Source organism: Ranitomeya variabilis, chromosome 6 (assembly GCF_051348905.1).
Source record: "Ranitomeya variabilis isolate aRanVar5 chromosome 6, aRanVar5.hap1, whole genome shotgun sequence".
Taxonomy (NCBI): domain Eukaryota; kingdom Metazoa; phylum Chordata; class Amphibia; order Anura; family Dendrobatidae; genus Ranitomeya; species Ranitomeya variabilis.
The window spans coordinates 231578208-231600016 of NC_135237.1; the positions used below are offsets into that span (position 1 = coordinate 231578208).

Sequence of the window (21809 nt, forward strand, 5' to 3'; positions counted from 1 at the left end):
TGAACGAAGCAGACATTGTATCTGTACTCACTTCAGACTGCCACAGCGGCCTGCGCTGGATGCACAGGGGATGTTGGAAGGTGGTTCTGCCTCTGCTTTTTTAAAAATCATCCATGCCTTTTAAAAAAAAAATCAGTTTGATAATCCCTTTAACACAAGGCATTGGAACAGAAAAAAATTGCAACATTTACCTAATAACATCATGTCCCTAACCTAAATAGATGCTACTTTTTTTTTTCAAACTACATTTTGTGACATTAGGCTCTATGCTTTCAAAATGAGCTCCTTCACGATACAAGTTTTCTTGTGTGGTGAATACTACAAATAGTGATACGTTAGATCTGAAAAATAGGCATTTGTCAGGCCAAAACGAGCGGCACCAGGAAAGGGTTAAATGGCTTATTGTTGCTGCCACTTGTTGCTATTTATGTAATCTCTAAAGTCTGGTGTTTTGTTTTTTAGGATTCCTGGTAAACTAAAACAGTTCGTTTTAGATTTACATTCTGGAAAACTACATAGAGAATTTCACCATGGACCTGATCCAACTGATGTTGCTCCAGGACAGGTATATAGAATATTTACATTAAGTTATCATCATTAAATATGTAGATTAAGTGGATCTTAAGGGAAATATGAAATGGCTTGGACATAAGAAAATATATTTAACCCCTCGGAGGTATTTTCATTTTTGCGTTTTAGTTTTTTGCTGCCCTTCTTCCCAGAGCCATAACTTTTTATTTTTCTGTCAATATGGCCATATGAGGGCTTTCTTTTTGCGGGACGGGTTGTACTTTTGAACTGTACCATTGGTTTTACCATGTCGTGTACTAGAAAACGGGAGAAAAATTCCAAGTGCAGTGAAATTGCAAAAAAAAGTGCAATCCCACACTTCATTTTTTTTTTTTTTTTTTTTATTTTGCTTTTTTACTAGGTTCACTAATTGCTAAAACTGACCTGCCGTTATGATTCCAGCCATTACAAGTTCATAGACGCCAAACAAGTCTAGTTTCTTTAAGTGGTGAAAAAAAATTCCAAACTTTGTAAAAAAAAAAAGAAAAAATTGTGCCATTTTCAGATACCTGTAGCGTCTCCATTCTTAGTGATCTCGGGTTGGGTTAGGCCTTATTTTTTGTATGCTGAGCTAACGTTTTTAATGATACCTTTTTGGTGCAGATATGATCTTTTGATCGCCTGTTATTGCATTTTAATGCAATGTCGTGGCAACCAAAAAGCATAATTCTGCCGCTTTTACTTTTTTTCTCGCTACTCCGTTTAGTGATCAGGTTAATCCTTTTTTTTATATTGATAAATCTGGCGAATCTGAACGCGGCGATACCAAATATTTGTATGATTGATTTTTTTTTTAATTATTACTGTTTTATTTTGAATGGGGTGAAAGGGGGCTGATTTGAACATTATATATATATATATATATATATATATATATATATATATATATATATATATATATATATATATATATATACTAGATGGTGGCCTAACGCATCGGGTATTCTAGAATATGTATGTAGTTTATTTATGAAATTTTCAGAATAATGCAATTTATACACAGGATTCGTCCGGCACCAATTAGTGAAGCATGGTTCAAATTCCGCGCCAATTCGCGGTTGGACTGTGCCTGTCGCCAATTGTTCGCGGCCGGGCGCCACGTAGTATATAGCACAGACACGTAGTATATAAACTACATACATATTCTAGAATATCTGATGCGTTAGAATCGGGCCACCATCTAGTGTGTATATGTATGTATGTGTGTGTGTATGTATATACAGTTAAATTAAAAAGTTTGGGCACCCCTATTAATCTAAAGCTTAATGTTTTATAAAAATTACTACTATTACTATTTCAGTTTCATATATCTAATAACTGTTGGACACAGTAATGTTTCTGCCTTGAAATGAGGTTTATTGTACTAACAGAAAATGTGCAATCTGAATTCAAACAAAATTTGACAGGTGCATAAGTATGGGCACCCTTATCATTTTCTTGTTTTAAATACTCCTACCTACTTTTTACTGACTTACTAAAGCACTTTTTTTGGTTTTGTAACCTCATTGAGCTTTGAACTTCATAGCCAGGTGTATGCAATCATGAGAAAAGCTACTTAAAGTGGCCACTTGCAAGTTGTTCTCCTGTTTGAATCTCCTCTGAAGAGTGGCATCATGAGCTCCTCAAAACAACTGTCAAATGATCTGAAAACAAAGATTATTCAACATAGTTGTTCAGGGGAAGGATACAAAAAGCTGCCTAAGAGATTTAACCTATGAATTTCCACTGTGAGGAACATAGTAAGGAAATGGAAGAACACAGGTACAGTTCTTGTTAAGGCCAGAAGTGGCAGGCCAAGAAAAACATCAGAAAGGCAGAGAAGAAGAATGGTGAGATCAGTCAAGGACAATTCTCAGACCACCTCCAGAGAGCTACAGCATCAACTTGCTGCAGATGGTGTCACTGTGCATCGGTCAACTATACAACGCACTTTGCACAAGGAGAAGCTCTATGGGAGAGTGATGCGAAAGAAGCCGTTTCTGCAAGCACGCGACAAACCGAGTCGGCTGAGGTATGCAAAAGCACATTTGGAGAAGCCAATTTCTTTTTGGAAGAAGGTCCTGTGGACTGATGAAACCAAGATTGAGTTGTTTGGTCATACAAAAAAGGCGTTATGCATGGCGGCAAAAAAACACAGCATTCCAAGAAAAACACTTGCTACCCACAGTAAAATTTGGTGGAGATTTCATCATGCTTTGGGGCTGTGTGGCCAATGCTGGCACCGGGAATCTTGTTAAAGTTGAGGGACGCTTGGATTCCTCTCAGTATCAGCAGATTCTTGACAATAATGTTCATGAATCAGTGACAAAGTTCAAGTTACGCAGGGGATGGATCTTTCAGCAAGACAATGATCCAAAACACCACTCCAAATCTACTCAGGCATTCATGCAGAGGAACAATTACACTGTTCTGGAATGGCCATCCCAGTCCCCAGACCTGAATATCATTGAACATCTGTGGATCATTTGAAGAGGGCTGTCCATGCTCGGCGACCATCAAACTTAACTGAACTGGAATTGTTTTGTAAAGAGGATTGGTCAAAAATACCTTCATCCAGGATCCAGGAATTCATTAAAAGCTACAGGAAGCAACTAGAGGCTGTTCTTCATTTTTGCAAAAGGAGGATCTACTAAATATTAATGTCACTTTTCTGGTGAGGTGCCCATACTTATGCACCTGTCAAATTTTGTTTGAATGCAGATTGCACATTTTCTGTTAGTACAATAAACCTCATTTCAAGGCAGAAACATTACTGTGTCCAACAGTTATTAGATATATGAAACTGAAATGGCTGTTGCAAAAAAAAACTATTTTTATAAAACATTAAGCTTAAGATAAATAGGGGTGCCCAAACTTTTTCATATAACTGTATGTATATATGTATATATATATTGTATGTGTGTGTGTGTATATGTGTATATATATATATATATATATATATATATATATATATATATATATATATATATATATATATATATATATATATATATTTAGCTGAAGAGCCCGGCGTTGCCTGGGCATAGTAAGTATCTGTGGTTAGTTATAGCACCTCACTTCTCTTATTTTCCCATCACGCCTCGCATTTTCCCCCTCACATCTTTCATTTTCCCCTCACATCTTTCATTTTCCCCTCACATCTCTAATTTTCTCCCTCACGCCTCTCATTTTCCCCCTCACTCCTCTCATTCCCCCCTCACTCCTCTCATTCCCCACTAACACTTGTCATTTCGACCTCACATCTGTCATTTTCCGATCACTCCACGTATTTTCCCTCACTCCTCTCATTTTGCACTCACACCTTTTCATTTTCACCTCACACCTCTCATTTTCCCCTCAGTATATACATGTTTGTCATCTCCCTTATATATAGAATACACCTGTCATCTCCTGTATATAGTATATACCTGTATGTCATCTCCCCTGTATATAGTATATACCTGCATGTCATCTCCCCTGTAAATAGTATATACCTGCTGTATGTCATCTCCTCCTGTATATTGCATATACCTATGTGTCATCTCCTCCTGTATATAGTATATACCTATGTGTCATCTCTTCCTGTATATAGTATATACCTGTATGTCATCTCTTCTGTATATAGTAAATACCTGTATGTCATCTCCTCCTATATATAGTATATACCTGTATGTCATCTCCTGTATATAGTATATACCTGTATGTCATCTCCCCTGTATATAGTATATACCTGCTATATGTCATCTCCTCCTGTATATAGTATATACCTGTATGTCATCTCCTCCTGTATATAGTATATACCTGTAAGTCATCTCCTCCTGTATAGAGTTTATACCTGTGAGTCATCTGCTCCTGTTTATAGTATATACCTGTGTGTCATCTCCTCCTGTATTAGACCTCGTTCACACATTATTTGGTCAGTATTTTTACCTCAGTATTTGTAAGCTAAATTGGCAGCCTGATAAATCCCCAGCCAACAGGAAGCCCTCCCCCCTGGCAGTATATATTGGCTCACACATGCACATAATAGACAGGTCATGTGACTGACAGCTGCCGTATTTCCAATATGGTACATTTGTTGCTTTTGTAGTTTGTCTGCTTATTAATCAGATTTTTATTTTTGAAGGATAATACCAGACTTGTGTGTGTTTTAGGGTGAGTTTCATGTGTCACGTTGTGTGTGTTGAGTTGCTTATGGCGACATGCATGTAGAGACTTTTGTGAGATGAGTTTTGTGTGGCGACATGCGTGTAGCAACTTTTTGTGTGTCGAGTTGCATATGACAGGTTAGTGTAGCAAGTTGTGTGTAGCAAGTTTTGGGTGTGGCGAGTTTTATGTGTGGTGCGTTTTGAGTATGTGCAAGTTTTGTGTGAGGCAACTTTTGCATGTGTAGCAACTTTTGTGCATGTGTCAATTTTTCCGCGTGTGCAAGTTTTGCGTGTGGCGAGTTTTCCATGAGGTGAGTTTTGCACGTGTGGCTAGTTTTGCGTGAGCCTAGTTTTGCATGTAGCGAGTTTTGCATGTGACGAATTTTGCATGTGGCGAGTTTTGAGCAGTGACTTTTGTGTTTCGACTTTCATGTGGCGAGATTGGTGTATGTGTGGTGAAATGTGTGCTGAGGGTGGTATATGTGTTCAAGCACGTGGTAGTGTGTGGTGCATTTTGTGTGTGTGTTCATATCCCCGTGTGTCGTGAGTATCCCATGTCGGGGTCCCACCTTAGCAACTGTACGGTATACACTCTTTGGCGCCATCGCTCTCATTCTTTAAGTCCCCCTTGTTCACATCTGGCAGCTGTCAATTTGCCTCCAACACTTTTCCTTTCACTTTTTCCCCATTATGTAGATGGGGCAAAATTGTTTGGTGAATTGGAAAGCGCAGGGTTAAAATTTTGCCTCACAACATAGCCAATGACGCTCTCGGGGTCCAGACGTGTGACTGTGCAAAATTTTGTGGCTGTAGCTGCGACGGTGCAGATGCCAGTCCCGGACATACACACACACACACTTACACACACACATTCAATATATATATTTATACAGTACAGAGCAAAAGTTTGGACACACCTTCTCATTTAAAGATTTTTCTGTATTTTAATGACTGAAAATTGTAAATTCACACTGAAGGCATCAAAACTATGAAATAACACATGGAATTATATAGTTAACAAAAAAGTGTGAAACAACTGAAAATATGTCTTATCTTCTAGGTTCTTCAAAGTAGCCACCTTTTGCTTTGATGACTGCTTTGCACACTCTTGGCACTCTCTTGATGAGCTTCAAGAGGTAGTCACCGAAAATGGTTTTCACTTCACAGGTGTGCCCTGTCAGGTTTAAGAAGTGGGATTTCTTGCCTTATAAATGGGGTTGGGACCATCAGTTGTGTTGTGCAGAAGTCTGGTGGATACACAGCTGATAGTCCTACTGAATAGACTGTTAGAATTTGTATTATGGCAAGAAAAAAGCAGCTAAGTAAAGAAAAACGAGTGGCCATCATTACTTTAAGAAATGAAGGTCAGTCAGTCCGAAAAATTAGGAAAACTTTGAAAGTGTGCCCAAGTACAGTTGCAAAAACCATCAAGCGCTACAAAGAAACTGGCTCACATGAGGGCCGCTCCAGGAAAGGAAGACCAAGAGTCACCTCTGCTTCTGAGAATAAGTTTATCCAAGTCACCAGCCTCAGAAATCGCAGGTTAACAGCAGCTCAGATTAGAGACAGGTCAATGCCACACAGAGTTCTAGCAGCAGACACATCTCTACAACAACTGTTAGGGCTCCTTCTCACTTGTGCGAGACTCTGATGAGTCTCGCACGGCAAAACCCCGGCGTTGCTGCCGGCACAGAGGAGCGGAGTATGCAGCTGCATGTATCCCTCTGCGGTCGCACGCTCCGATCTGAGTGCCGGGTGCAGAGCCGGGTTTTAACCATGCGAGACTCATCCGAGTTGCTCACAAGTGAGAAGGAGCCCTTAAGAGGAGACTTTGTGCAGCAGGCCTTCATGGTAAAATAGAAACTAATGCTAAGGACAGGCAACAAGCAGAAGAGACTTGTTTGGGCTAAAGAAAACAAGGAATGGACATTAGACAAGTGGACATCTGTGCTTTGGTCTGACGAGTCCAAACTTGAGATCTTTGGTTCCAACCACTGTGTCTCCTACTGAATAGACTGTTAGAATTTGTATTATGGCAAGAAAAAAGCAGCTAAGTAAAGAAAAACGAGTGGCCATTATTACTTTAAGAAATTAAGGGTCAGTCAGTCTGAAAAATTGGGAAAACTTTGAAAGTATCCCCAAGTGCAGTTGCTAAAACCATCAAGCGCTACAAAGAAACTGGCTCACTGCCCTAGGAAAGGAAGACCAAGAGTCACCTCTGCTTCTGAGGATAACTTTATCCGAGTCACCAGCCTCAGAAATATCAGGTTAACAGCAGCTCAGATTAGAGACAGGTCAATGCCACACAGAGTTCTAGCAGCAGACACATCTCTACAACAACTGTTAAGAGGAGACTTTGTGCAGCAGGCCTTCATGGTAAAATAGCTGCTAGGAAACCACTGCTAAGGACAGGCAACAAGCAGAAGAGACTTGTTTGGGCTAAAGAACACAAGGAATGGACATCAGACCAGTAGAAATCTGTGCTTTGGTCTGATGAATCCAAATTTGAGATCTTTGGTTCCAACCACCGTGTCTTTGTGCAACGCAGAAAAGGTGAACAGATGGACTCTACATGCCTGGTTCCCACCGTGAAGCATGGAGGAGGAGGTGTGGGGGTGCTTTGCTTGTGACACTGTTCGGGATTTATTCAAAATTGAAGGCATACTGAACCAGCATGGCTACCACAGCATCTTGCAGCGACATGCTATTCCATCCTGTTTGCGTTTAGTTGGACTATCATTTATTTTTCAAGAGGACAATGATCCCAAACACACCTCCAGGCTGTGTAAGGGCTATTTGACCAAGAAGGAGAGTGATGGGGTTCTATGCCAGATGACCTGGCCTCCACAGTCACCAGACCTGAACCAAATCAAGATGGTTTGGGGCGAGCTGGACCACAGAGTGATGGCAAAAGGGCCAACAAGTGCTAAGCATCTCTGGGAACTCCTTCAAGATTGTTGGAAGACCATTCCCGGTGACTACCTCTTGAAGCTCATCAAGAGAATGCCAAGAGTGTGCAAAGCAGTCATCAAAGCAAAAGGTGGCTACTTTGAAGAACCTAGAATATTATAATAATAATAATTTTTATTTATATAGCGCCAACATATTCCGCAGCGCTTTACAACTTATAGAGCGGACTTGTACAGACAATAGACATTACAGCATAACAGAAATCACAGTTCAAAACAGATACCAGGAGGAATGAGGGCCCTGCTCGCAAGCTTACAAACTATGAGGAAAAGGGGAGACACGAGAGGTGGATGGTAACAATTGCTTTAGTTATTTGGACCAGCCATAATGTAAGGCTCGGGTGTTCATGTAAAGCTGCATGAACCAGTTAACTGCCTAAGTATGTAGCAGTACAGACACAGAGTGCTATTAACTGCATAAAGTGTATGAGAACATGATGCGAGGAACTTTTTTTTTTAAAGGCCACACAAGGATAGTTAGGTTAATGCATTGAGACGGTAGGCCTGTCTAAACAAATGAGTTTTTAGGGCACGCTTAAAACTGTGGGGATTAATCGTATTAACCTAGGTAGTGCATTCCAAAGAATCGGTGCAGCACGTGTAAAGTCTTGGAGACGGAAGTGGGAGGGTCTGATTATTGAGGATGCAAACCTGAGGTCATTAGTGGAGCGGAGGGCACGGGTAGGGTGGTAGACTGAGACCAGAGAGGAGATGTAGGGTGATGCTGAGCCATGGAGTGCTTTGTGGATGAGGGTAGTAGTTTTGTACTGGATTCCGGAGTGGATGGGTAGCCAGTGTAATGACTGGCACAAGGTAGAGGCATCGGTGTAACGGTTGGTGAGGAATATGATCCTGGCAGCAGCATTTAGGGCAAATTGGAGCGGGGAGAGTTTGGTAAGAGGGAGGCCGATTAGTAGAGAGTTACAATAGTCCAGACGAGAATGAATAAGTGAAACAGTAAGAGTTTTTGCAGAGTCGAAAGTAAGAAAAGGGCGAATTCTAGAAATGTTTTTGAGATGCAGATAAGAAGAGCGAGCCAGTGATCGGATGTGGGGGGTGAATGAAAGCTCGGAATCAAGGATGACCCCAAGGCAGCGGGCATGTTGCTTTGGAGTAATGGTGGAACCGCACACGGAGATGGCAATGTCAGGCAAAGGTAGGTTAGTAGAGGGAGAGAACACGAGGAGTTCAGTTTTTGACAGGTTCAGTTTCAGATAGAGGGAGGACATGATGTTAGAGACAGCGGTAAGAAAAATCACTGGTGTTTTCTAAAAAGGTCGGCGTGATAACAGGAGAAGAGGTGTATAATTGGGTGTCGTCAGCATAGAGATGGTACTGAAAACCAAATCTACTGATTGTTTGTCCAATAGGGGCAGTATACAAAGAGAAGACGAGGGGGCCTAGGACTGATCCTTGAGGAACCCCAACAGTAAGGGGAAGGTGAGAGGAGGAGGAACCAGCAAAAGATACAGTGAAGGAGCGGTCAGAGAGATAGGAGGAGAACCAGGAGAGAACGGTGTCCTTGAGGCCGATGGAGCGGAGCATAGTGAGGAGGAGCTGATGATCCACAGTGTCGAATGCTGCGGAGAGATCCAAGAGAATTAGCATGGAGTAGTGACCATTAGATTTAGCTGTTAGTAGGTCATTAGAGACTTTAGTGAGGGCAGTTTCAGTAGAGTGTAAAGAGCGGAAGCCAGATTGAAGAGGGTCGAGAAGAGCGTTATCTGAGAGATAGCGGGTAAGGCTAGGTTCTCATTGCGTTTTGGTGTTAGCGCTAACGGACAGCGTTGCACGGCGAAATTAACGCCGTGCAACGCGTCCATTAGCGCTCCCATTGCCAGCAATGTTAACGCACATTGCTAGCGCGTGACATTTTCGGCACGCGCTAGCGATGTGCCGTTCTTTTGTGGTGCGCCTCGGACGCTGCTTGCAGCGGGGATCTGCGCTAGTGGGGACGTTTAACGCAAACCCGAAAAAGACATTGCGTTAGCGCAATCCGCTAGCGCTTAGCGCTAAACGGATTGCCCTAACGCAATCTGAACCTAGCCTAAGACGGGAGTGGACCAGGCGTTCGAGGAGTTTGGAGATGAAGGGAAGATTAGAGACAGGTCTATAATTAGCGGCACAATTTTGGTCGAGGGAGGGTTTTTTAAGTAATGGATGTATGATGGCATGCTTAAATGAGGAGGGAAAAATACCGGAAGTGAGGGAAAGGTTGAATATTTTTGTTAGGTGAGAGGTAACAGCCTGGGAAAGGGACTGGAGGAGATATAGTATAAAGGTAGCTGTCAGCACTCACTTATATAGGGCGCTCATTCCAAATCCAGGGAACCCTCCTGGGTACAGCATATATTCCAAAATAGAAGGACAGCGCTCCAACCAGGTGTTATAGTCCAATAAAAGAAGTCTTTATTTCAGCCATGATAAAACAGCAAAGCAGCAATGTTTCGACCGATCACCGGTCTTTTTCAAGCATGCTTGAAAAAGACCGGTGATAGGTCGAAACGTTGCTGCTTTGCTGTTTTATCATGGCTGAAATAAAGACTTCTTTTATTGGACTATAACACCTGGTTGGAGCGCTGTCCTTCTGTTTTGGAATAGGGACTGGAGGAGATGTGACGGAATGGGGTCACTGGTGCAAGTGGTCGGGCGAGAAGATGCAAGTAGCCTGCTTACTTCTTCTGTAACTGGTTCAAAGGCAGAGAGTGAACTAGATGCAGTGGGGAAGGGAGGACAGTGCATGGTATGAAGAGATTGGGAGATGATTTCCTGTCGAATGTGGTCAATTTTTTCTTTGAAGTAATTGGCCAGATTGTCAGCGCGGAGATCCGTGGTTGGGGACTGCTCTCTTGGGTTGAGTAGGGACTGGAAAGTGTCAAAGAGACGTTTAGGGTTATTTGACAGTGAGGTCATGAGGGTGTTGAAATAGGTTTGTTTGGAGAGGTGAAGGGCAGAGTTGTATGTTTTTAGCATGAACTTATAATGGATGAAATCTTCGGGTAGATTAGATTTTCTCCACAGACGTTCGGCGCACCTGGAGCACCGCTGCAGGAAACGTGTTTGCCACGGTTGTCGCCGTCTGTGCCGAGTTCTATGTATAGGAGGTGCAGCTTCATCCAGGGCACTTTGCAGGGTTTCATTGTAATGCTTCAGTGCAGAATCAGGACATGAGATGGAGAAGATTGGGGCCAATGAGGAATGCAAGTTCTTCATAAGTTTCTGGGTGTTAATGGCCTGTATGTTTCTATAAGTGTGGAAAGTGGGGGTGACCTGAGCGGGATGGCAGTTCTTGATAGAGAATGAAAGAAGGTTGTGGTCAGAGAGAGGGAGAGGGGAGTTTGTGAAATCATCCACTGAGCAAAGCCGGGAGAAGACCAAGTCAAGGGAGTTTCCATCTTCATGCGTTGGAGAGTTAGTATGCTGCGAGAGGCCAAAAGAGGAGGTTAGAGATAAAAGGTGAGAAGCAGATGGGGAGAGGGGAGAAGCAATGGGGATGTTGAAATCACCCATGATAAGGGTGGTGGTGTCACAGGAGAGAAAGTGTGGAAGCCAGGTGGCAAAGTGATCCAGCAACTGATGAGAGGGGCCGGGAGGACGATACACCACCGCTACTCGCATGGAGAAGGGGACATAGAGTCTGACAGCATGGACCTCAAAGGAAGGAAATACAAGTGATGGTACTTGGGGGATAACTTGGAAGGTACATTTGGGTGAAAGGAGCAGACAAACGCCTACACCTGCTCTGTTGTCTGATCTTGGGGTATGAGAAAAGTGTAGTCCACCATATGAAAGCGCAGCAGCAGCGGTGGTGCCTGACTGCTGGATCCAGGTTTCAGTAAGAGCCAGGAGATTAAGAGAGTTAGAAAGGAAGAAGTCATGAATGAAGGAGAGTTTATTACACACAGAGCGAGAATTCCAGATGGCACAATTGAAAGAGACCTTCTGCATGTATGGAATATTAATAAGGTTAGAGGGATTTCTGGGTGTAGCAAATGGGAGGTTTGACTGGCTATAACATGGGGGCCGGGGTTGGGAGAGATGTCTCCAGCGACTAGGAGAAGGAGGATAGAAAGAGTGAGCAGATGGTTAAGTGATTTGTGAGAGCGTCTCTTGTGTTGGATGGCGGGACTGAATGGATCTGCGCTGTTAAGCTGTTAATATTAGACATAATTTCAGTTGTTTCACACTTTTTTTGTTAAGTATGTAATTCCACATGTGTTGATTCATAGTTTTGATGTCTTCAGTGTGAATTTACAATTTTCTTAGTCATGAAAATATAGAAAAATCTTTAACCCCTTAATCCCATATGACGTACTATCCCGTCAAGGTGACCTGGGACTTAATTCCCAGTGACGGGATAGTACGTCATAGCGATCGGCCGCGCTCACGGGGGGAGCGCGGCCGATCGCGGCCGGGTGTCAGCTGCCTATCGCAGCTGACATCCGGCACTATGTGCCAGGAGCGGTCACGGACTGCCCCCGGCACATTAACCCCCGGCACACCGCGATCAAACATGATCGCAGTGTACCGGCGGTATAGGGAAGCATCGCGCAGGGAGGGGGCTCCCTGCGGGCTTCCCTGAGACCCCCGGAGCAACGCGATGTGATCGCGTTGCTGCGAGGGTCTCCTACCTCCTTCCTCGCCGCAGGTCCCGGATCCAAGATGGCCGCGGCATCCGGGTCCTGCAGGGAGAAAGGTGGCTTACCGAGCGCCTGCTCAGAGCAGACGCTTGGTAAGCCTGCAGCCCTGCACAGCAGATCGCCGATCTGACAGAGTGCTGTGCACACTGTCAGATCATCGATCTGTGATGTCCCCCCCCTGGGACAAGGTAAAAAAGTAAAAAAAAAATTTTTTCCACATGTGTAAAAAAAAACAAACAAAAAAAAACCTAAATAAATAATAAAAAAATAAATATATTATTCCCATAAATACATTTCTTTAAATAAAAAAAACAAAACAATAAAAGTACACATATTTAGTATCGCCGCGTCCGTAACGACCCAACCTATAAAACTGCCCCACTAGTTAACCCCTTCAGTAAACACCGTAAGGGAAAAAAAAAAAAAAACGAGGCCAAAACGCTTTACCATACCGCCGAACAAAAAGTGGAATAACACGCGATCAAAAAGTCGGATATAAATAATCATGGTACCGCTGAAAACGTCATCTTGTCCCACAAAAAACAAGCCGCCATACAGCATCATCAGCAAGAAAATAAAAAAGTTATAGTCCTGAGAATAAAGCGATACCAAAATAATTATTTTTTCTATAAAATAGTTTTTATCGTATAGAAGCGCCAAAACATAAAAAAAGATATAAATGAGGTATCACTGTAATCGTACTGACCCGAAGAATAAAACTGCTTTATCAATTTTACCAAACGTGGAATGGTATAAACGCCTCTCCCAAAAGAAATTCATGAATAGCAGGTTTTTGGTCATTCTGCCTCACAAAAATCTGAATAAAAAGTGATCAAAAAGGGTCACGTGTCCGAAAATGTTACCAACAAAAACGTCAACTCGTCCCGCAAAAAACAAGACCTCACATGACTCTGTGGAGCAAAATGTGGAAAAATTATAGGTCTCAAAATGTGGAGACGCAAAAACTTTTTTGCTATAAAAAGCGTCGCTGGTTTCACACTTGAGTTTTTGTCTGCAGCGTTTTTTGCACAAAAAAACGCATGCGTTTTTTCCCTATATTTAACATTGAAAACGCATGCGTTTTTTTGTACACGTTTGGTCGCGTTTTCAAACGCATGCGTTTTTTTTCTGCATGCGTTCATTTTCAGAAATACAACCTGCAGTATTTTCTTGCGGCGTTTTTTTGCTGCGGCAAAAAAATGCATTGCGGTCTATGTAAACGCATGCGTTTTTAAGCACATGCATTTGTTTGCATTAAAAACGCATGCGTTTTTATCGAAAAAAAACAGGAAACACACTGAAAAGCCACCCACCACCATCAAGGTGATAAAGGGATCCAAACCCTAACTCTACCCCTAACCTCACCCCTAACCGTTTAATGAACATTTTCTGACAGTCATAGTGCCACGTATTTAAGTGCCACGTATTTCGGTGCCACGTATTTCAGTGCCACATATTTCAGTGCCACGTATTTCAGTGCCACGTATTTCAGTGCCACGTATTTCAGTGCCACGTATCACGTATTTCAGTGCCACGTGTTTCAGTGCCACGTATTTCAGTGCCACGTATTTCAGTGCCACGTATCACGTATTTCAGTGCCACGTGTTTCAGTGCCACGTATTTCAGTGCCACGTATCACGTATTTCAGTGCCACATATCATGTATTTCAGTGCCACGTATTTAAGTACCATGTATTTCAGTGTCACGTATTTCAGTGTCACGTATTTCAGTGTCACGTATTTCAGTGCCACGTATTTCAGTCACGTTTAGGGTTAGGGGTAGGGTTAGGGATAGGGTTTTCTTGTTTTTTCTTGTGTTTTTCTATAAAAACGCATGCGTTTTACCGCGTTTACATGCGTTTTTTCACGCATGCATGCAGATAAAAACGCAAGTGTGAAACAAGCCTTAGTGTGTGACAGCTGCCAATCATAAAAATCCGATATAAAAAAACGCTATAAAAGTAAATCAAACCCCCTTTCATCACCCCCTTAGTTAGGGAAAAATAATAAAATTAAAAAAATGTATTTATTTCCATTTTCCCATTAGGGCTACGGTTAGGGCTAGGGTTAGGGTTGGGGCTAAAGTTAGGGTTAGGGCTAGGGTTGGAGGCAAAGTTAGGGTTAGGGTTGGGGCTAAAGTTAGGGTTGGGGCTAAAGTTAGGGTTAGGGTTTGGATTACATTTACGGTTTGGATTAGGGTTGGGATTAGAATTATGGGTGTGTCAGGGCTAGGGGTGTGGTTAGGGTTACCGTTGGGATTAGGGTTAGGGGTGTGTTTGGGTTAGGGTTTCAGGTAGAATTGGGGAGTTTCCACTGTCCAGGCACATCAGGGGCTCTCCAAACGCGACATGGCGTCCAATCTCAATTCCAGCCAATTCTGCGTTGAAAAAGTAAAACAGTGCTCCTTCCCTTCCAAGCTCTCCCGTGCGCCCAAAAAGGGGTTTACCCCAACATATGGGTTATCAGCGTACTCGGGACAAATTGAACAACAACTTCTGGGGTCCAAGTTCTCTTGTTATCCTTGGGAAAATAAAAATTTGGGGGGCTAAAAATCATTTTTGTGGGAAAAAAAAGATGTTTTATTTTCACGGCTCTGCGTTATAAACTGTAGTGAAACACTTGGGGGTTCAAAGTTCTCACAACACATCTAGATAAGTTCCTTGGGAGGTCTAGTTTCCAATATGGGTCACTTGTGGGGGGTTTGTACTGTTTGGGTACATCAGGGGCTCTGCAAATGCAACGTGACGGCTGCTGACCAATCCATTTAAGTCTGCATTCCAAATGGCGCTCCTTCCCTTCCGAGCTCTGTCATGCGCCCAAACAGTGGTTCGCCCCCACATATGGGGTATCAGCGTACTCAGGACAAATTGGAAAACAAATTTTGGGGTCCAATTTATTCTGTTACCCTTGTAAAAATACAAAGCTGGGGGCTAAAAAAAAAATCATTTTTGAGAAAAAAAAATATATATATTTTCACGGCTCTGCGTTATAATCTGTAGTGAAACACTTGGGGATTCAAAGCTCTCAAAACACATCTAGATAAGTTCCTTAGGGGGTCTACTTTCCAAAATGGTGTCACTTGTGGGGGGTTTCAATGTTTAGGCACATCAGGGGCTCTCCAAAAGCAATATGGCGTCCCATCTCAATTCCAGTCAATTTTGCATTGAAAAGTCAAATGGCGCTCCTTCCCTTCCAAGCTCTGCCATGCGCCCAAACAATGGTTTACACCCACATATGGGGTATCAGCGTACTCAGGACAAATTGCACAACAATTTTTGGGATCCAATTTCTTCTCTTACCCTTGGGAAAATAAAAAATTGGGGGCGAAAAGATCATTTTTGTGAAAAAATATGATTTTGTATTTTTACGGCTCTGCATTATAAACTTCTGTGAAGCACTTGGTGGGTCAAAGTGCTCACCACACATCTAGATAAGTTCCTTAAGGGGTCTACTTTCCAAAATGGTGTCACTTGTAGGGGGTTTCAGTGTTTAGGCACATCAGGGGCTCTCCAAACGCAACATGGCGTCCCATCTCAATTCCAGTCAATTTTGCATTGAAAAGTCAAATGGCGCTCCTTCCCTTCCAAGCTCTGCCATGCGCCCAAACAATGGTTTACACCCACATATGGAGTATCAGCGTACTCAGGACAAATTGCACAACATTTTTTTGGGTCCAATTTCTTCTCTTATCCTTGGGAAAATAAAAAATTGGGGGGCGAAAAGATCATTTTTGTGAAAAAATATGATTTTTTATTTTTACGGCTCTGCATTATAAACTTCTGTGAAGCACTTGGTGGGTCAAAGTGCTCACCACACATCTAGATAAGTTCCTTAGGGGGTCTACTTTCCAAAATGGTGTCACTTGTAGGGGGTTTCAGTGTTTAGGCACATCAGGGGCTCTCCAAACGCAACATGGCGTCCCATCTCAATTCCAGTCAATTTTGCATTGAAAAGTCAAATGGCGCTCCTTCCCTTCCAAGCTCTGCCATGCGCCCAAACAATGGTTTACACCCACATATGGGGTATCAGCGTACTCAGGACAAATTGTACAACAACTTTTGGGGTCCATTTTCTCCTGTTACCCTTGGTAAAATAAAACAAATTGGAGCTGAAATAAATTTTGTGTGAAAAAAAGTTAAATGTTCATTTTTATTTAAACATTCCAAAAATTCCTGTGAAACACCTGAAGGGTTAATAAACTTCTTGAATGTGGTTTTGAGCACCTTGAGGGGTGCAGTTTTTAGAATGATGTCACACTTGGGTATTTTCTATCATATAGACCCCTTAAAATTACTTCAAATGAGATGTGGTCCCTAAAACAAAATGGTGTTGTAAAAATGAGAAATTTCTGGTCAAATTTTAACCCTTATAACTGCCTAACAAAAAAAATGTTGGTTCCAAAATTGTGCTGATGTAAAGTAGACATGTGGGAAATTTTACTTATTAAGTATTTTGCGTGACATATGTCTGTGATTTAAGGGCATAAAAATTCAAAGTTGGAAAATTGCGAAATTGTCAAAATTTTCGCCAAATTTCCGTTTTTTTCACAAATAAACGCAAGTTATATAGAATAAATTTTACCACTAACATGAAGTACAATATGTCACGAGAAAACAATGTCAGAATCGCCAAGATCCGTCAAAGCGTTCCAGAGTTATAGCCTCATAAAGGGACAGTGGTCAGAATTGTAAAAATTGGCCCGGTCATTAACGTGCAAACCACCCTCGGGGCTTAAGGGGTTAAATGAGGTGTGTTCAAACTTTTGCTCTGTACTGTGTATGTGTGTGTGTGTATATATATATATAGAGAGAGAGAGAGAAAAACAACCAGCACCCCAAATGTGAACACGTGCAAACTGCATCACATAGATAAAAAAAAGAACAGCAGCACATGTACATGAATGTAGGCCATGTGAAAACACAGACAAATATTCAATATGAATTATACTTCTCAAAAATATTTTTTTCACAAATTTTTTCAAAACAATTTTTTTCATAAAACTTACAGTAATAGATGAAATGAAGATTCTTAGCGCATAAATTGGCCAATTCATGTGTGCCCATCAACCACGGCTAGGTGATCTCCCTCTGATGGGTCCTACTCTACCATACATGCCACTTTTGGGCCACCAGCCTACAACTATGGACAAAACATGTCACTCTGTGCTAAACCTACAATTTATGGGCAGGTAGAGTTGATTACCGCCACCTGCAAGGTCAATGGGAAGAGTGCAAGATCAGTCTGGATGCAGTCAACATCCAATAACTAAATAGAGAAAAAAAAACAACCAGCACCCCTAATGTGAACACGTGCAAACTGCATTACATAGATAAAAAAAGAACAGCAGCACATGTACATGAATCTAGGCCATGTGAAAACACAGACAAATATTCAATATGAATTATACTTCTCAAAAATATTTTTTTCAAAAAAAAATTTTTCATAAAACTTTCAGTAATATATGAAATGAAGATTCTTAGCGCATAAATTGGCCAATTCATGTGTGCCCATCAACCACGGCAAGGTGATCTCCCTCTGATGGGTCCTATTCTACCATACATGCCACTTTTGGGCCACCAGCCTACAACTATGGACAAAACATGTCTCTCTGGGTTAAATCTACAATTTATGGGCAGGTAGAGTTGATTACCGTCACCTGCAAGGTCAATGGGAGGAGGGGTTGATTGGCACACATGAATTGGCCAATTTATGCGCTAAGAATCTTCATTTCATCTATTACTGTAAGTTTTATGAAAAAAAAAATTTTTGAAAAAAATATTTTTGAGAAGTATAATTCATATTGAATATTTGTCTGTGTTTTCACATGGCCTAGATTCATGTACATGTGCTGCTGTAATTTTTTTATCTATATATTCATTCATACATACTAGATGGTGGCCTGATTCTAATGCATCGGGTATTCGAGAATATGTATGTAGTATATAGCACAGCCCACGTAGTATATAACACAGCCCACGTAGTATATAACACAGCCCACGTAGTATATAACACAGCCCACGTAGTATATAGCACAGCGATGTAGTATATAACAAGCCCACGCAGTATATAACACAGCCCACGTAGTATATAACAGCCCACGCAGTATATAACACTGGCCACGTAGTATATAACAAAGCCCATGTAGTATATTGCAATGTAGGCACCATATCCCTGTTAAAAAATAAATAAATTAAAATAAAAAAAGTTATATACTCACCTTCCGGCGGCCCCCGGATCCAGCCCAGGCCTTTAGCGATGCTCCGTTCCCAGTAATGCCTTTCGGCAATAACTCGTGATCATGTAGCGGTCTCGCAAGACCGCTACGTCATCATCTCGCGAGACCGCTACGTGATCTCGAGTCATTTCCGCAATGCATTCTTGGGACTGAAGCGTCGCTAGGAGTGGGAAAGGGTGCCACGGACGCCGGAAGGTGAGACTATAATGGTGTTTTTTTATTATTATTATTATTTTTAACATTATCTGTTTTTACTATTGATGCTGCATCAATAGTAAAAAGTGAAGCAGTGTTTAACTCCAGCCCCAATATCGCTAATTGGTCGCGGTCGGCCGGCCGGCGACCAGTCAGCGACCTGGGATTTCCGTTACGGAAGTTACAGACAAACAGACGGAAGTACCCCTTAGACAATTATGTGTGTGTGTATATATATATAATTTTATTTTTTTTTATTTTTTTTTTATTTTGGCATGCTTCAATAGTCTCCATGGGAGAATAGAAGCAGCCACAACCCGATCGGCTCTGCTACAAAGAGGCGATGATCAGATTGCCTCTATGTAGTAGAATTACTCACTAGCTATGAGCGCCGACCACTGGGTGGGACTCACAGCAATCCAGCAGTGACAACCATAGAGATCACTGGTTGTCATGCCAATGAACCAGTGACCCGCGATCACGGGGATCACCAGTGGGCGGATTTCCGGCCCAATGGCCGGAAGCTTGAGTTAAATGTTCATGAGTCCTGAGTAAGACTGCCTAGTGCAGTCGAAACGTGTTGACTGGGTCATGTCGACCATGTAAATTTTTCTTTTGTATGCACCATATTTTCTTTTGAAAAAGAAAAGGAAAATCCAGTCCTGTTGAGCCGGACTACAATTTTTTTTATTATCCTTAATATGAGGCCAGGGCGAGGCCGGTGTCTGAGCCCCAGGTGGATGAGCATAGAGTAACTGGGTAAGCTGGAATCAAGTTTCTGCAAATATGCAACCAAAGAGAAAAACAATGTGCCAAGAACAAAATACAATAAACAGTACAATTTAAGCCAAAAATCAGAGCAGGCACAAACAACAAAGAAAATTGGTAGTTGAGCTAATCAAAAAGGGTGCATTGACATAGTGTATCTATGCATCTAAGGATGTTCCAGATACAAATCGGTATGAGAAAAGGGGTGTAAACACAAGTCACATGGCTAAACTATTGCTGTCTTTTCAGAGAGCCTGAATATAACAGGTTATTCCAGTATAACAAAGTAATTAGCTAAAACCCCAAAGAGAATACATCAGTAATAATGAAGTAATGATAGATAGTAAATACAAATAGATTACGTTCAATATTTGGATAACAGAGATACATAGATATCATCAGCTCACCCACCAAGAGACCCAACAGGTATTTCACCACAGCTTTGTCACTAACACCATCAGAGTGTTTTTGAAGTGACTGAGAATTACCACAAAAGTAAAAACAAGGCTTAGAAAAACTATAGAAAACTCAGATCATTTACTTAATTATACTGTCCTGAAGAATTAAATTGTACTGTCACTTTTACTGCACAGTGAGCATGTGTCTAAAAAAATTTTCAAAAATGTATGTACCCCAAAGAGTAGCAATTACTTCAAATTATCCCACACACAAAATAAGCAGCAACTTTGGTCTATTCAAAGAAAAAAAAGTTATGGATCACACAATATTGCGACACACAAAAAACATTTGTAAAAAATTATATATAAATTTTCTATGCAAGAGGCATATACCCAAAAATGGTACAAATGATATGTCTCCAAGAAACAAAATACTAAATGTGGGTCTGTCAACATAAAAATTAAAAAAGGCTCTCTCAATGTAAATTTTTGTGTAAAAGTTGTAAAACAAAATATCAATTTGACATCGGCATAGGAAAATAGTCATCATGATTACGGCAATTGCATAATCAATTATCAATTTTTTTTTTGCAATTCCTTACCCAAAATTAATTCTTGACAGTGTTGCCAAAAGGCCAAAACAATTGGGTTTAAATGCTCATGCAACTCCTAATTTATCAATGTTTTTGGCAAATTTCCCATTTTTATAAATGTACAAGGTAAAAAGGTAAAAGGTACAATGTATCACAAAAAAAAGTCTCAAAATTATTTGGATGAAGTGACAAGTTAGATCTGAAAATATAGGACTCTGTCAAGAAGGCCAACATTGAGTGGAAAGAGTGAAATGCTTTATTTTTGATGTGACATCTTTTGTTTAAAGAAAACTCCCATACTTGAAAAACCACAATATTGCTAAACATGAATGTTTACAATTCTGAAGACCTATCTAATGAATTTACAATTAATTTAATTGCATATATAAAACTCACAAATGGAAAATTATGGTTTCATGTACAAATCTCATAGGTTCTGTTTGTGCATCCAATTTGTGGCAATTTGATTGGCATAACTTCTAGCATTTTATCAGGTGCTCTTTGAAGAAATAAGAATTTAAATCTAATGAGAGGTCAGTGAATAAGCACTGACCTCTGAACAAGAGCCTATGCAGATGAGCTTTAAAAAGACGTGTGCTATTTGATTTTGGGTCAGACAGCACACTGACCCATGTTATTCAATGTAACTATTCTAATTTAGCTGGTAATTCATTTATCAATGTATTTCTTTTGTTTGTTTGTTTTTCTAGCAAACTCAAGATATTGCAAGTAATCCTCCTGAGAGTTCTTTCCAAAAATTAGCACCAAGTGAATATAGGTACACTATACTGAAAAGGGATCGTGATGAGCTTTAGTACATTAGAAATGCCGTGGAAGCCTTAATGTTTGATCAAGCCTATATTTTCAGAATTGTATTTTTTATTTGGGATACACAAACAATATTGGATTATTTTTATTTGCTCCCACTGTTTGTAAATATGTCTGTTTGGTGGTTTCTTTCTGTACAGACTTTTACATTGAAAATATGAAAATTTAAATTTATGAAACCAACGGTCCTTTTTATAACTACAAAGTTATCATGAAATTTACATAAGTTGTTAAATTGCACTTCCCCATTAAATTGAATTTTTGTTTTTCTTGTGAAGTCTATGTCTTTATTTTAAGAACACGAGATTCAGCAATTTGAGAATGTACAATGTAACCAAGCAGGGAAGGTTCTTATTCTTTCAAATAGAACATAAGTTGTTTTCGTACATTACTTCTATAGGTATTTTCCAGAATCTTAATTTTTCTATGCAAAACCCAACAGAAAACCAATAAGACTGAATATAAGATGAAGAAATTGCTTCAAGTA

The 21809-nt window shown here is 40.9% G+C and overlaps 1 protein-coding gene across 7 annotated transcripts in view; it reads left to right on the forward strand.

Annotated features, from left to right (window-relative positions):
- Positions 1–21599, forward strand: part of ERP44 (endoplasmic reticulum protein 44) — a 367040-nt gene extending 345441 nt beyond the window's left edge. For all 7 annotated transcript variants that reach the window (XM_077269495.1, XM_077269490.1, XM_077269493.1 and 4 more), the window contains 2 exons: positions 463–565; positions 21205–21599. In XM_077269495.1, coding sequence (XP_077125610.1) covers positions 463–565; positions 21205–21309 — 208 coding nt within the window. In that variant the 3' untranslated portion in view covers positions 21310–21599. The remainder of the gene's footprint in view (positions 1–462; positions 566–21204) is intronic.
- The last annotated feature ends 210 nt before the right edge of the window (positions 21600–21809 follow it).